Consider the following 15,687-nt stretch of genomic DNA (forward strand, 5'->3'; position numbering starts at 1 on the left):
GTAAGCTTCCCTGGGTACAAAGGACTAGAGCCAGGGTTTTCCTCCTCCTAGTCCAACACTTTAAACCCACATCACATCTTCCATTGCTTGCAAATGGGGTGGCACATTTGACACAGCACTACACTAAGCTAGTGGATCCTTTGAAATTTCAGTCTTCCAGCTAGCCATGCTAGAATTCCAGCAATTTCTCCCTCTACCTTCCTACAGTCAATTGGTATTGTTAATACAAATTGCATAGTCAGCGGAAGCCAGAATATTGAGTCATCAATTTCTCACTGGTCTGACTTCATTACAGACACTAGAAAACAAGTCACCCTTGAACTCCCTTTGCAAATGTGAATTTGCATCCCTGTGTGCAAAATCTAGGAAGCCTATAGTACCATTCATTTTGCTGATTAGCAATATCTTTTCTGATTTTAAGCATTTTTACTGCATCAAACACATAACCAGTAAAATAAATACTTACCACTAAATCCCAGTTATTTTGTTCAAGTAAGGTGATAGCCTCATCAATATTTTCTATTCCAGTACATGCCTAAATAATGAAGAAGGAGAAAGTTTCAGCTGAAAAGGTCTCCCAAAAAATATTAATTTGTTGAAAATCCAACAGGTCAAACCACATTCAGCAAGATCACAGCCCCTTAATATCTAGACATCTCAAACATAAACATAGATTAAATGTAGGAGTTTAGACTCTATGATATGAATTCAGGAAATTTAGACATCTGCTGGTAAACCAAGAATGTTTTATCAAATTTGTAATTCATCTTATTAATCCAATGGCTAGCTTGGTGATATTAGACTACAGTAGTATAGCTGAATGTTTACACAACTCTTCCTATATGCAAAACATTTAACAATCATCAGGCAACAGTCTTTCAAAGAAAGCTTACTGTTCCCATTTTATTATGAGGAAAAGATCTCTATCCAGCCACATTCAGCAAGTTCCTTATATGGTGGTTGCCAAATATACATTCAGTTAGAAGGTATGACTCATCACAGCTTATCACATAAACATAGCTATCATCATCATGAAATATCTTCCTTGAAAGAAGGATACCTATACATTCTTTGACAATCAGTAAAAAGTAAAAGAATATAGCTCTATAACTGAGTGTTAACTTTGCATGCAAAAGGGCCTAGGTTCAGCTTTTGATATATCCAAGTAAAAGGATCACCATATTTGCTTTTTAACTGTTTTCATATCTATCTTCTCACACACAAGGCACTCAAGGCAAAATATAAAAACTGGAGGAAATAAAAATCATCACAAATAGGACTGGAAAAGCTATCTTCCTAGATATTTTAAAGAACTCTGCCATCCAGAAAATTGTACTTTTACTCCATGTCAAACTAGATAAAAAAGAAAATACATCCTTGCATTATTCTGCATGCATATATATTTTAATGTGCATGTAACAAAAAGCAGCGTTTAGTAATCATTGGGACTGTAGAAGATTTGACTAGGAAAGTTTTTAATTATCTGCAGCAGTCCTAAGGAAACTCTTCACCTTAAAGTGGCATTTACTTGTTTAGGAAAATGTTCATTAGCTGGTAAAATAATATCTGTATGTTAAGTGCAAAGGCACATATACTAGCCCATTTAGATTTGTTACATATTTCAGATATACATCTAAAACTATACAGTTGGATTTCATTCCTACCAGTAGAAAGGAACGAGAGTTGATTTGTACTTTTTTTTCTTTCCCAACAGCTACTTGCACTTTCCAAATAGCTACTGTGAAGGGCTGAAAGATCCCCCAAAACAAAATTCTCTTTTGAGGGAAAGGACTCAAGTGGCTATGAGAGAGAGAGGGATGGCAAAAATTGTTCCTCTTTTTGTAATTGGTACTGTTTTGCTGAATCAAACATCTTCCACAGATAACAAGCCTTCCATTTGCAAATCATGAAGGCAAACTGTATCTAAAGCAGAAATTAAAACCAGCTTTGATAGTATATTTCCTATCTAGTAACCCCAGTTTCTCTTCAATCTTTCTTTTTTCATATACAAAACACACTTTCTCCCTGATCCACATATAAAAGCAGACTTATGTACATGTCCCTGTAGCTCAGTAAAAAACCCAGGTGGCATACAGCTTCAGTTTTGTTTCCAAATTCTACCCCAGCTTTTGGAACATTTTACACCATCAAAATCTAAGAGAGGGAGGGAGAGAGGGAGGGAGGGAAAAAGAAGTGTATATTAATTATCATGTATTCAGAGTGCATCAGTATGTTAGATGTACTTCCTAATGGCAGGATATGGCCATGCTTGGATAAAACTGGGTTTGGGAGTACAGTAAAACTGGGCTTTGGTTGCATTTATAGCATACTGGGCAAAATGTGCCAATTCTGACCAGTATTATGTCCTCACTGTTAGCAAGGAATGCTGCATGTGGCACTGGTATACAACTAAGGCTGGTAAGCTAGTCTACTCTTTCTTTAAGTTATTAAAAAGCTCTACAGGTAGTCCTTGCTTAATGACCATTCATTCAGTGACTGTTCAAAGTTACAACAGCGCTGAACAAGTGGTAGTTACAACTGGTCCTCGAAGTTATGGCTCTTGCAGTGCCCATGCAGTCACGTGATCAAAATTCAGACACTTGACAGCCCACCCACATTTACAACCGCAGCATGCCCTTCAACTCACCGCACTCGCCCACTTCCCATCTTTGCCCTTTTGGCCGCCCTGTACTTCCCCACTGCCGCCTACCCCGCCACCCCCAGTTGACCTTTGCTGTCTTCTTCCTCCTGCTGCTGAGGTGCACCCAATACCAAGGACCCAATACTTCTAGATTAGCTATTTTATTGCAAGAATAAAGTATATTTACACAAAACATCTGCCTGATGCAAAACACAAAACAAGCCATATACACAAATCAGCCCCAGGGTTTAAATCTTAAGCCTTTTCCTCCTGCCCTTTCAGGCCAGGAGATTGTCAACTATTCCTTTTCCACCCTTGAGATTGGAATCTGTGTTTGTGTAATAATTCTGTCTGGTCTTGCTTGTTTCTCCCTTGCCAGCTTCAGCTGTTACATAGAATGCCATAGAAACATATGGAATATACTAATGGGAAATACGAAGAAGGATGTTTGGTGGAATGGTAAAGGGAAAGAGGTTGTGGATCAGAAAAATGCATATAAGAGAATGATTGCTATAAAAAACAAGGACAGTAGAAAGACAGAATACAGAGAGGAAAAGATAGTTGCAAGGAATATTATCGAAGAGAGCAGAAAATGGTTAAGACTAAAAAACAGAGAGAAAACACAATGCAATTTTGATGGAAGTTAGTGTTTTTGAAGTTGGTGAATAGGGCCAAACAAACTAAAGTGAAAGAATGCTGGGAGGAGTCTATTAGAGATTTGCATAGGAACAACAATGATATGTGAAGGAGTAGAATTAAAGCAAATGCTATTAATATTAATGTCCAAGAAATAAATGATGAAAAGGAAATCATAAATGCTGTGAGAATATTGAAAAAATATAAGGCTGCAGATGTAGATGCTGTAACTGGAGAAATATTAAAAAATAGATGTGGTTTGTTTATGGAGTAGCTCTGCAACTAGTTTTACATGTGGGTGAATATTGCATCTATTTTAACTAGGATTTGTTTCAGAACATAAACAAGAAACATCATAATTTATTAAGATACATGTTGACAGCTGGAAGGACAAAGCTGTCACAACATTTGAAAAGAGATACTTTGCCAATAACATTAGGCTGGGAAACCAAATTTGCATATACAACAATAGCAAAATTAACAGCATATATTCACTATAAATGTTTAACTAAATTCAAGGAAGATTGGTTCCTTTATATATCATATATTACATAACAAGGCAGACTTAGACTTAAAGTTATAGTTTCTAAGGGAAAAGAAAAATTGAGATAGATTAAAGGAAATTCAAATGGAAATCAGAAATATTTCCTAATATATCCGTTGCAATCAACAGCTGGAGTATAATGGGAAAGAAGGGTACAATTTGTAAATAAGTGCTTTTAATAATTTTTTGTGATTTCTACTTTTATATTTTGAATATTTATTATATTTAAGAGGTCTTTCCAACAATTTATATTTCTTCTGTGAAGAATCTAAAATACTGCTCATTGCCAAAAAAACAGACGTTAATTAATCTTCAGTCGGTTTTCATTATCAACAAATCTTCATGAAGACTTACTTAAGGGTGCAGCTTACACTCAGTATTTATATTCCTGTTCGCAGAGGATTTCTCCTAACTACCAACTGCAACTTTTCCATTAGAAAGCAAGAAGAAACAGAAGCGGGTTTTATAAAAACCAAGAACCATACTGAGCAGATGCTCCATATGCATGTTTCTTTGCAGCATGTTTCTTTACATTTTATGAAGTAGCAAACTTGCTTTTAATTAATGTGTTTATTATTCAATGGCCATTCTTAAAATATATTCAAAAACAGTTATTTCATTAAAAACATCCTACAGTTATGCTTCTGAAAGGTTACGCTTGAAGCTGTGTACCATAGTATTTTGTCATTAGTTTAATTGCCATTACAATTACTGCTATATTCTGCAAGACAGAGCAAAAGTTAATATGTCGTGATATAAAACAAGGAATCACTGTAGAGCGTCCACCAGAATGCCATCAGTGATAGCAACTTCACATATTAGTGGTATATTGGCATGGGGCAAATAGCAGGGGAACCTTCTCAATGGACAAGGTGAACCCACACATTCTAATATTAGCTGGCAGGCAACACATAAAACTTTCTCCACTATGCAAAGTACCTCATGTAGGAAAATACAGTCTCCCCTATCCCATGTTCTGAAATCATCTTTCATAATATTCTGCTATACATGTTGACAGGAAAAAAAGAAAGAGAAAAAAACTTTTGAACTCTGCTGAGGATTGGAAATACTCTTATCAAATGATCCTTGATGTTCTGGCATCCACAGCCAAAGAAGAAAATGGAAGATATTTTTTCCATTCAACACACTAGGAAATTGTACTGCTACATAGTTAAATTAATGATTTAAGAGAGTAATCTCCAGGGAGTGGTTGGAGAAATTAGTATTTTTTAAGTGCAGTAGATATTATACTTCCCTACTCATCCTTTAAGTAGCTTTGCTACTTTCTTAACAACCTATGTTCACTGTGAGTGATTGAGCAATATCTCAGCATGACTTCACAAGAAAAAAATGTGCTATCTGCAGCACAATTTGTTTGCTAGAATTCAGTCAGTTCTGTTCATGAACAATCCCTTCTACTTACATAATAGCCAGCCTGGATCCAGCCTAATAAATTTAGAAGAAAGCAAGTTGTCTGAAAAGAGGGAGGGGCTCCTCAACTGTCCAGATTAACTTTAGTATTCTTTCTACAACAACAACAACAACAACAAATATCCATTGTTCCTGCACAATTAACAAAACTGCAAAGGAAAAGAAGCATGGCATTCTTGTTAAAACAAAGTCTAATGTTTTCAACAAAGTAAACAAACACTTGATAAAATATTGAAGAAGTGAGGTACTGGCTACACTCCTCCACAGCTGCAAAGCAATTCTTTTTGTAGTCTATTGCCCTAAATACCTATATACCTATGTATTCTAGAATAATATCTGTGCTAGTCTATTGGACCAAACAAGTGAGACAAAGATTCATTACAAAATCAGGGGTCAACACATAAACTTCTGAACACAAGTAAAATGAAATACAGCTCATACACTGTAAGAAAAGACATATTACTAGTGTAGTAATATAGCCTGAGATAGCCAGATTTCCCATCTATAATAGGTTGTAATTCTTAAATTAAAATACCAAAATCACTCTCTCATATGTAATGTTTAGCTTCTAAATAATTGATTTAGGAATAATTACATATACATAAAACAAAATTGGAGCTACATGAGAGATATGTACAATATATCATATCCACCAATTTAAAAAGAATAAAGCCCCTCAGTAGACAACTGAACTGGATATGTATAGAACAAAATAAACGTAGAGTTCTTTTCAGGGCCCTAAGTAGATGTGCTGCAGAATCAGAGAAAAAAAAGTTTGAGCACCACAGTAAAACCTGCGCTGCCTTCTTATACAAACAGAGGAGTAAGAGTTGATTACAGTTGGTGGCTACTAAATGAATACCAATTACTTGTTATCTTCCAATTTATTTTTGCTCAAATTCGTTGCTTGGTTCTCAAAATACTTCTCCATTTTTTCTTGAGACCAGCAAGAGTCATGGGTTCACACTTACAACTATAGAAAACACTTCTGAAGGCTATTGTGAGGTTTCAGCCAGCCTCTGGCTCAGAAAACGAAACTCATCTGAGTCAGGAGGAGAAACAGAAACTTACCAGGCAGAAATTACCCAGAAATTACTCAGCAGCATGGGAGAAGTTACAGACACTGATTGGCCAGTCTTCGGAGGATTTGAATCCTCCAATCAGCGCACACAAAAGACATGCCGAAAAGCGCGCAAAGGAAAAGGCAGCCCGATTGGTTGCAGAGGGGAATAGGCACGCAAAGGATCGGCATAAAAGGCAGACGAGCAAACAGCAAGCTGTTGAAGACAACCAATCCTTCAAGCTTGCAGTCCCAGAGGAAGAGTCCTTACCTGAGTTGGAAACCTCGTCTGTAGCCCGAGAGGAATCAGCGCCAGTGTTTCCTACCAGAGAGGACCTGTATCCTGTAACCACTGCCACAGAGGATCATCTCCCTATCGAACCTCAGCCTCGCATCCAGCTTCGGACCTCACCATCGCCATTCTGCGCGTTCCAGGTGCGCTTCCAGCCTTGCTTCAAGCCATGCCCAGAATCTTCAGTCCAGCTTCGTCATGCTCCAAGCCCTCAGCCTTGTCCAGAGTCTCCAGTACAGTTTTATTGTGCTTCTAACCTCCAGTCTTGCCCAGGATCTCCAGTCCAGCCTAGCTGCGTTTCGGTTGCCCAACATTGTTCAGGAACTTTAGACCTATCTTGTTGTGAACCAGGTTCTCAACCTTGTCTAGAACCTGTGGTCCAGTCCAGCCGTGTTTCAAGCTCTCCACCTAGTAAAGAACCTCCAGTCCAACCTAGCCGTGTGCCAAGCTTCCAGCCTAGCCCGGAATCTTCAGTCAAGTCCAGCCTTGCTTTAAGTTATCAGCCTTATTCTGAGTTTTCAGCCCAGTGTACCCAGTCAAGCCTGGGTCACCTAGTTCAGTCCAGTCCTGCCTCTAGAGCCAAGACTTGCCCAGTGGTTCCAGTTCAGTCTTGCCTAACTTCCAGGTGCCAGCCTAGTTCGAGTGGTGTTCCAGATAGTGGACAATCGTTTCCAGTTCCAGGTGTGCCATGTGCCATAGCTTCTTCCAGTTCCACAGCTCCGGTCAGCAAATTCCTCTTAGCTGATTTGCCAGTCTCCTCCTGCAACCTTGCCGGTCCCTCCATCGTTGCCCAGGTGGGCTTGATCAGACCATAAGGACTTATTAATTGTGAATAGTTATTTAACAAAGAGTGGTTTTGATAATAATCCTGCGTGGCCGCCTCATAGTCGGTACAGGACAGCTATCATATATGGCTGCAAAAATGTGGACAGCCATTAGATGGCAGCAAAGAGTTAGGGTTTTCTGTTAATCTCTGACACTTCTAATGGTTGCCCAGATATTTTGCAGCCCATATCTGATAATCTAATTACAGCAACCTTCCAACAACAGATACATATGAAAATTATTAACTGATCTGAATTACCTCTAAAAATCTCTTATTAGCATTAATTTTCAAAGATAATATAGTAAGCCTGAAAACAAGAAACAAAACAGCCAAGTTCAAATGGCCTATGCCTACACCAAAACACAGGTGGTCAATCTAGACCTAGAACATATGTGTCCGGTCCAGACACAGACCTAGAAGATACATGTCCTGGGCACAAGTATTCTGGGGTGGAAACAGCAGTGTCCCCAGCAAATTGCAATGACATCATTAAATACTTGCTTACTGATATCTGATGCAAAGTATCAAATTTAAAAAAATATTACAAAGGCCACCAAAAAAAACCCAAACAAACCAAAGCCAACAACAGCCAAGTAAAAAAGAAAGAAAAATAATTACTATAGGAGGAACTTAGTCCTCAGGATGCATCATCTATTATATTCTTGACGCTAGGAAACAAAACTTGGTGATACTGTAGCAACTTAAAATTTTTTGTCCACATGATCATCACCTGATTGCCTTGGCATGATTATTTAAAAGGGAGAAAGGTCCCAAGCACTTCTTTTAAAACTCAGATGATGACAATTGATTAACAGCACTTGTTATGATTCTAGTATGCAAATTCTGTACTAATTGAATTCAATTAATGTGTTATGGCTCTGCCATTTAACTATTAGCTATTATAATAGGCGTGGGGAAACCTCCATAATACAGCATGTATTACAGCCAGTAGAGGCAGAGAGAGGCCCTGCCCTTTTCCTCCAGCCTAATTCAGAAATGTTCTATGCTCTCTATACCAGAGGAAAAAGAACAATCACCCCCACTTTCCCTTATGTGGAGAAAAAAAGAGCAACCATCCTCACTTTCTGTTGCATTGAGAAAGACACTCCATACAAATAGAGGGAGAAATATTGTCCTTCCTTCTCTTTCTGCATGGTTCACTCTTTCTGCACACTGGAAAGACTGGGGAGTGATTATTCTCCATACCAGAAGAACTGAGGGGACTAGACTTTGGCCTAAATGACAAAGGCTCCCCTTTCATTGGGAGCCCCATCTCTTTATGTTACCCAGTTCACTGGGGATGGAGAGGGGATAATCTGGTTAATGGTTCAGATTAAACCCTAATCCTCATTCCCATATTAGAACAATCAAGAGGTTCCCAAAATATAAATCACTACAGCCATGTTATATATGTCCAAAAATGGACCTGCTATGGTTAAAGAATACTGTGTGTCACCAAGGCTACCCACAGTAGTTTCTTGCAAAGAACTGGATTAAGAAGCTAAAAAAGTCATCTTTCTTACTTTCCAGGTGTATAAGACTAGACATCTTGTATCTGTCTGAAATAAAAAGAATTTCTATTTATAGTAGGATATATGTAAAATAAAATATTGTATACCCATTGTATTTAGCATCTTAAACTGCCAAGACATGTTTTGATTATATACTGAAAACGCGTGTTAAATATTACAGGGCTTTTCTTTTACTGTGTGCTGTTTCACAGTCAGGATGTTTCAATAATACATAAAGATCACACGAAAAGCAGAGATACCCATGTTGGTAAAAAGAAAATTCCAAATCCATATTAGGGTAATAATTTTATTAGTACAATTCACAAAAATGTGCTCACTTTTAAGGTCTTGCAGTTTAAAAGTGGCATTTAACACTGAGAACATGCTATAAAAAAGAAGGTAATAACAGGTCTGAAACTGTTTCAAGTAAAATCTCACTGAACAAAATATAGTAGCTATATTGTTAGTCAACTGAGACTTTCACAGATGCTCAGACATCCCTGATAAACAACCACAAGGAAGAGATACTCTTTTTATCATGCAGACACAGAGATACACCCCCAGCTCCTCCCTCTTTCCTAGAAATAGGAAAATTCAGAGTCATTTTAAAATGAGGCAGAAGTTGCTAGCCAGAGGCTACAAAACATCTGTGGTGTAAATCTCCCCAAACAGTCCCAAATAAATCTGTACTATCTCCAAGAAACTAAGAAGTCCAGGTAAACTGGAGCAGTGGGAAATTCTGTTTCTTAAGGAGTCTTCTTCTGTAGGAACAGATAAAAATGTAAAGTTAGGTTTTTGTGCTAATCTGTTTTCTTTGTAGGGGTAATTATCTTTATTTCTCTTTATAAATTTCACAATTGGGTAATTAATCCTCAGCCTGAATCTATCCTTCCAAGCTGTTCGCATGAAGTTATACAAGTTATACAAAAACACTCTTGTATCTTTACTCTTATTTATATTATTTATTATTGTAATTTTATACTGTATATTTTATGATTGTTGTTTTAATTGATTATTGTAAACCGCCCAGAGTCCCCCAATGGGAGGAGATGGGCGGGGACAAATTGGATAAATAAATAAATAATTGGAATTGTCTTATTATTGGGATTTCTTCTGAGGTTCCAGATGAAAAAGAGTCATTTGTGGCCAACTAGCAACATCTTGTGATCTGATTGGAGCATTGTTCTTGTTTTGTAATTCTTTTAACTTGCTATTCCTCACTGCAACAGTTTTGTTATTTATCTGTCCCAAGACTAACTATATTTAATATCTTTCTAACGAAATCTTATTTATCTCTTGTGAGATTGGTCTGGCTCCCAAGCAGAAGAGAGAAGAAATGCTGATATCTCTAGTGATATGCTTAGACATCAGATGGTCAGGAGGTGAAACTATAGAAATTATTTCATTTTTTCACATTTTACCTTTTAATTGCCAGTAAGGCCCCACAGGTAGTTGGAGCCCTCTCTAAAACAAACCAGGGTTGGGAGAGAACACTGGCTGAGGTATCCCCTGGCGACAGCTGTAACTACCAAGCAGTACACAAAGGCAGGAGGCAGGAACAGGGTGTGCTTCTGAGAATGAAGTTTTCAAACTTCCTCAGACATGCCATTACAAGCTGTAAAATGCTATGAGATGTAATCCCTTTTAAAATAACTTTATCTTAGTATCTGTTTCATGTAAAACCATCAGATATATCACAGTGTCACTAATTCACTAATAATGTTTGGCATTAGCTCTACAAATGCCTTGTTAACTGTTAAAATAATCTACTGACTACCTAATCCTTTCATAAGATTGTACTGCTTTAAAAGAATAATAGCAGAAAAAATGCAAAGCTATATGTGAATTTCCAGCATGACAGAGAGATGGGATTATTAATAACCTTGAATTAAATGGAAAAGCACAGGCACATTAAAGAAGATCTAACTATATACTGGCGTCAATGAAATAATGACACCATTCCAGTCTGATGTTTCAGTTCAACAGGTCATACATGTAAGGTCATGATTCAGGCAACATATCACCAATCACATCCCAATGTGAAACATATAGGGAGACAAAACCAAAAGTAATCAAATTCAGGATCTATATGTCTGCTAAAGGAAAAATACAGTCTGCTCTCTAATATGGGTACATAAAAACATTTCATCTCAAATGCCCAAGATAGAATTTTACTAAGCCCCATATAAAACCTAATCTTATTTTTCCCAAACTCTGATATCTGCCAGTTACAGAGGTATTTTAATAAACAGAATTCATTTCAGATTCATACTCTGAATAAAAAGGCTCATTGCCTTTATAAGTGATCAACTCTTCAGATAACATTTTTAGGAAAAAAAGGTGTACCTTCATTGTATGCTTTGGTAATTTTTTATTTTAAAAATGATCAATTTTTATTCAAGTTACAAATAGAAATACATTTAATTTTAGAAAAGAAGCATCTTCCTAAAAAGTATGACAGCATGATTTTTTCTCTGGCATGAATACAGCTCCACTAAGTCTTCTGAGAATGCAGCCTAAAATGTAAATCTCAATGATATCAAGCAGAAAGAAAACAGAAAACATACTTCAGAAATGAATATCTTAAAAGAGAAAATATTTTCACTTCTATATTAGTTCTTTATTTGCTTGAGATTTATATATTGTAAAAATAATATTTCCCTATAAATGGAAGCTCACATAGGAGAAATATTACTCACAATTTGAAACTCTCTAACAGAACTAAATAGTTCTAAAAATAGAACTTTATACCAAAGACATGAAACATCATGAAAATTACTGCAAAGCACTGCTATATAAGCCACATGACAATCAAACAGATGTTAATTCTAGAAGTTTTAAAACCAAAACAAATGGAAGCACAATACTCAATATTCCAATTAAAAGCTGTATACATACAGTAATTTAAACTTACACTGGAAAAGCACCCAAAGAGTAACATTAAATATTGCTGTGGGCAAGTAATAGAACAATGCACTGAAGCATGCAAGACCTGGATTCAATTCCTACTTAAGTCCTTAACAGTGCAAAACAGGTTCATTAAAAAATAAAACTTTCTAAATTCAATGGTAATTACTCCCTAGAAACCATGCATATAGAACTGTAACTTACTCAAAAAAGTTGTAATCCTGTTACATGTACATGAATATTAAGAAGATATCTAATTATATCTAATTAAATGGTGTTTTGGACTTTAGCATAAATGACTTTTTAAATTAACAGAGACTAAAATGAATAGGTCAATCCAATGCATGCTTACTCAAAAGAATGCCTTGCAATGATCAGTGAGTCTTAGTTGCAGATGCATGTTTATAGGATTGTGACCTAATCATATATATAGTACTATTAAGCTGCATGTCCATAGGACTGTGATCTAATCATATATATATATATATAATACTATTCAGTGATAAATCATAATTGACCTAAGATCTGAACAATTCTGAACTCATAAAATTCAGACAATCCAAAATTATTAGCAATACAGTTGAATCCACTGCTGCCCAATTATATTTCTGCTAGAAAAGCATTTGTAAATTGTAAATCTGCTCCAGAGAGGGAACCGTTTCCATCTGCTGATGCAAGAATGCTCCTGAATCCATCTTTTGATCTTAAATCCTATTTAAATCTGATAAAAATCAGTAAAAATAACATATCACAAACTTCATTTGTTTGGGATATATTACCTAAATCCTGATCCAAAACACACAGCATCATAGATTTTACCCCTTACCAAAGTGTAATGTCTCTCTTTTACAAATTGAAAACAGGTAGCATTTTTGTCTTTTATAAGGTATCTATTTCAACTATTGTCAGACTTATATCCTAAGTTTCTAAATCTTGATACACAAGGTTCTATACAAACAAGCATGGAAATATACTATTAAAATATACCACAAAAGTAAAGTGTAAAAGTTAAAGCCTAATATAGCAGAGCAAGATCAAAAAGTTCCTGTCCATAAAGACTGGAGAGTATCAGTAAGTTCAGCAAAATTCTTAATATTGCTCAATATAATTAGCAGGCTCCTGATCAGAAAAAAAGGGATCAGTATATTACTACACATAAAATTTCCTATGACTGTAATAATGTTTGCCACAAAGCGAAGAAAAGGAATTTGATTTTAACATTTTGTTAACATTTCAGCGAAGTTGTATCTGACCTTCATAGGGCAGCTCCTGGTCCTAAATAGATTCCACATAACATGTGATCTATGCAGGTTCTCTTATGTGCTAGAAACTATATCTGAGTACAACGTTCTACATACTATGTGATATATTTCACCCACCTTCTTTAAATCAGCATGATGCCCATTAAATATGATTTCATTTGCACACAGCAAAGCAGAAGTAATTTAAAAAGATCAAATAGAAGCAAATATTAACAAATTGTGACATCATTATTAACTTAAACAGAATCAGGCAATGTGCACCTGTGGACACTTCCATCTGTGCCTGTAATATGCTCTGCTGGTGCACATGATTTATTCTTTTTTTTTTCTCAGATCTCCAGAAATTATTTCAAGAGAAATATCAGACTCCAATTACCTTCCACATTTATCTCCCAATCTGCCTGTAGGTCTTGATGGACCCAAGATATGTTATTAGTAAATGAAGATCCTGGAGTCCAGTACTCCATTTTCAACTGCCAGAGAGTAGAAAAATAAAGAAACAAGTGACATCACTGCCATTGATTACATAAAGAAGGGGGAAGCTTGCAGATGATAACGAATGAAGAGATGAAAATGATTTTAAGGAGAACTGGAGTTGACCCCATATAGTAAGAAAAGTGGGAAAACAGAAGCTAGTATTATATGGGCAACAGAGGGCAAAGGGAGGAGTTAGATGGTTAGTGAGGCAACCCAAAGGAAAAGGAATAGAGTCTCTCTGTATGTGTTGGGGGTAAGAGAAGTTGAGGAATAACCCTGAAAGAGAGAACTGTGGGTTCAAAATGATTCTTTAGTTCGCATTGAAGTTTTCTTTACATAATCGGTTTGCTTTTCTATGAAATAGATACTTTCTGTGAAATAGATACACAGACATTTATGATACCAATGATATTTTCTGAAAATTCCAAATATGTCCAATAGCTCAAAAAGACTCTAGAACTAAAATTATTCATATAAGCTATGGTCAAAATATTTATAAAAGCCATATACAAATGAAATTAAGCCTGAAATTTTGTACATACATTCATGGAACTCAAATCCACTGAATTCAGAGACACTTGTTTCCCAACTGATTTATAAATATTACACAGAAACACAAAGAATCCCAATTCTTACAGACAAGAGGGCTGTAAGACAGGGCAAACAACCCAATGTTCTCCATATGTTTTGGACTACAGCTCCTATTATTCCTTGCCACTGGCCATGCCAGCTAGAAATGGTGGGAGGTGAAATTCAAAAAGCTGTTTTCTATATATTTAAATCCCAATAGTAATTTTATTTTACCTTAATTGCTGATTATTGCCTCAAGAGCTAAAATTATGGGAGAATTATAGCACATTACCATAAAAAATACCCAAACAGATAAACACATTCTATATATTAAGATAAATATTAGACAAAGGTGGGGGGGGGGTTAAGTGCAAAAGACAGTAAAGTTCTTTTCTAACCTTCCATCCAAACTCTTTAACACCTTTTCTTTATAACAGTAGATATGAGCTCTTGGAATGTAGGCAGGTCTTTTTATCATCACAGTATTTTACTTTCTGTCCAGTAGAATTTATTATTAGAAGTTTCTAGAGACAGTCAAAATGAACCAGTTATATGAAAGATAAAAATCTTTTTAGGTATAAAAAAACACCTCTGCCTCTGACTGGGATCATGTTCCTTCATCTCTTTGTGAGGACAAAGGTAGGTACGTTACTGCCAAGCAAAATAGCTTCTTTCATTAGTTAGCATTATTCATGTTTCTTGGATTATTCTTGTCTCTTGGATTATCAGATACAAAGAATAAACAGTCTCAAGCTTTATTATTGTTGTGGTTGCTCTACTACAGTATAGGAGCAGGGCTCGCCAATTCCAGAGCTTAAGTCCTTCCACAAAAGAACAAGAAGCAGAGAAGCCGGGAGAAAGGGAAACAGGAAGGAAGGGGGAAAAAAGAGGGAGGGAGGGAGATCATGGTTAGAATATGGCAGTGGTGGAATTTGAAATTTACCTGAAAATCAGCCAGTATCATTTCTCTATCCATGTTGGACGCTAATGCAGCCGGGAACGTCCCCTCCTCCTGCCTGAACTGTATACCTGGAGGCTGCTGCTGGCAAGAACGGGGCTCAAGGGAGTGGGGGGGTGGGGGGGGAAGAAAGGAGACTACGATCTCATCTAAACTCCAAACTTAGGTCAATCCCTCAGTCTGCTCCCCGAATGCTTTCCCTCTCCCCAAACCCGCTGTCCCGACCACTAGAGGGGCGGAGAAGGGAACTGGAATCTGAAGAGTGCAAGGCAGCAACCAACCCTGCCTTTAAACAAGGCGAAGAGGCTCTAAACCAGCTTCCTCCTTGCCTTGCAAGCGGCTGTCGCACATTTTGCCTGTCATTGAGGTCGCAAAGAGACGCTTTCCGGCTGCCACGTGACTGGTCCTCCTGTCAAATGCTGGCCACCGATGAAGCCGGGAAAAAAGAGGGAGGGGAGCGCATCGGGTTATTATGTAAGGGTCCCGATTCGGGGGCGGAAGAGGTGCAGAGAAGAGAAAGTGGGGGGAGGTTCCCTCCAGCGTTTTTCTTTGAAAAGAAGAAAGGGTGCGGA

The 15,687-nt window shown here is 37.0% G+C and overlaps 1 protein-coding gene across 3 annotated transcripts in view; it reads right to left on the bottom strand.

The window, feature by feature from the left end:
- FAF1 (Fas associated factor 1) overlaps positions 1-15,476 on the bottom strand; it is a 203,682-nt gene extending 188,206 nt beyond the window's left edge. For 2 of the 3 annotated variants that reach the window (XM_063297914.1, XM_063297913.1), the window contains exons 1-2: positions 15,101-15,475; positions 467-535 (exon numbers count right to left, since the gene is read on the bottom strand). In XM_063297914.1, the coding sequence (XP_063153984.1) occupies positions 467-535; positions 15,101-15,133 (102 nt within the window). In that variant the 5' untranslated portion in view covers positions 15,134-15,475. Of the gene's footprint in view, positions 1-466; positions 536-15,100 lie in introns of all 3 variants that reach the window. The other variant, XM_063297915.1, reaches the window with a different exon arrangement.
- Positions 15,477-15,687: the final 211 nt, after the last annotated feature.

The sequence above is a fragment of the Candoia aspera genome, chromosome 3, assembly GCF_035149785.1.
Source record: "Candoia aspera isolate rCanAsp1 chromosome 3, rCanAsp1.hap2, whole genome shotgun sequence".
NCBI classification, from domain to species: domain Eukaryota; kingdom Metazoa; phylum Chordata; class Lepidosauria; order Squamata; family Boidae; genus Candoia; species Candoia aspera.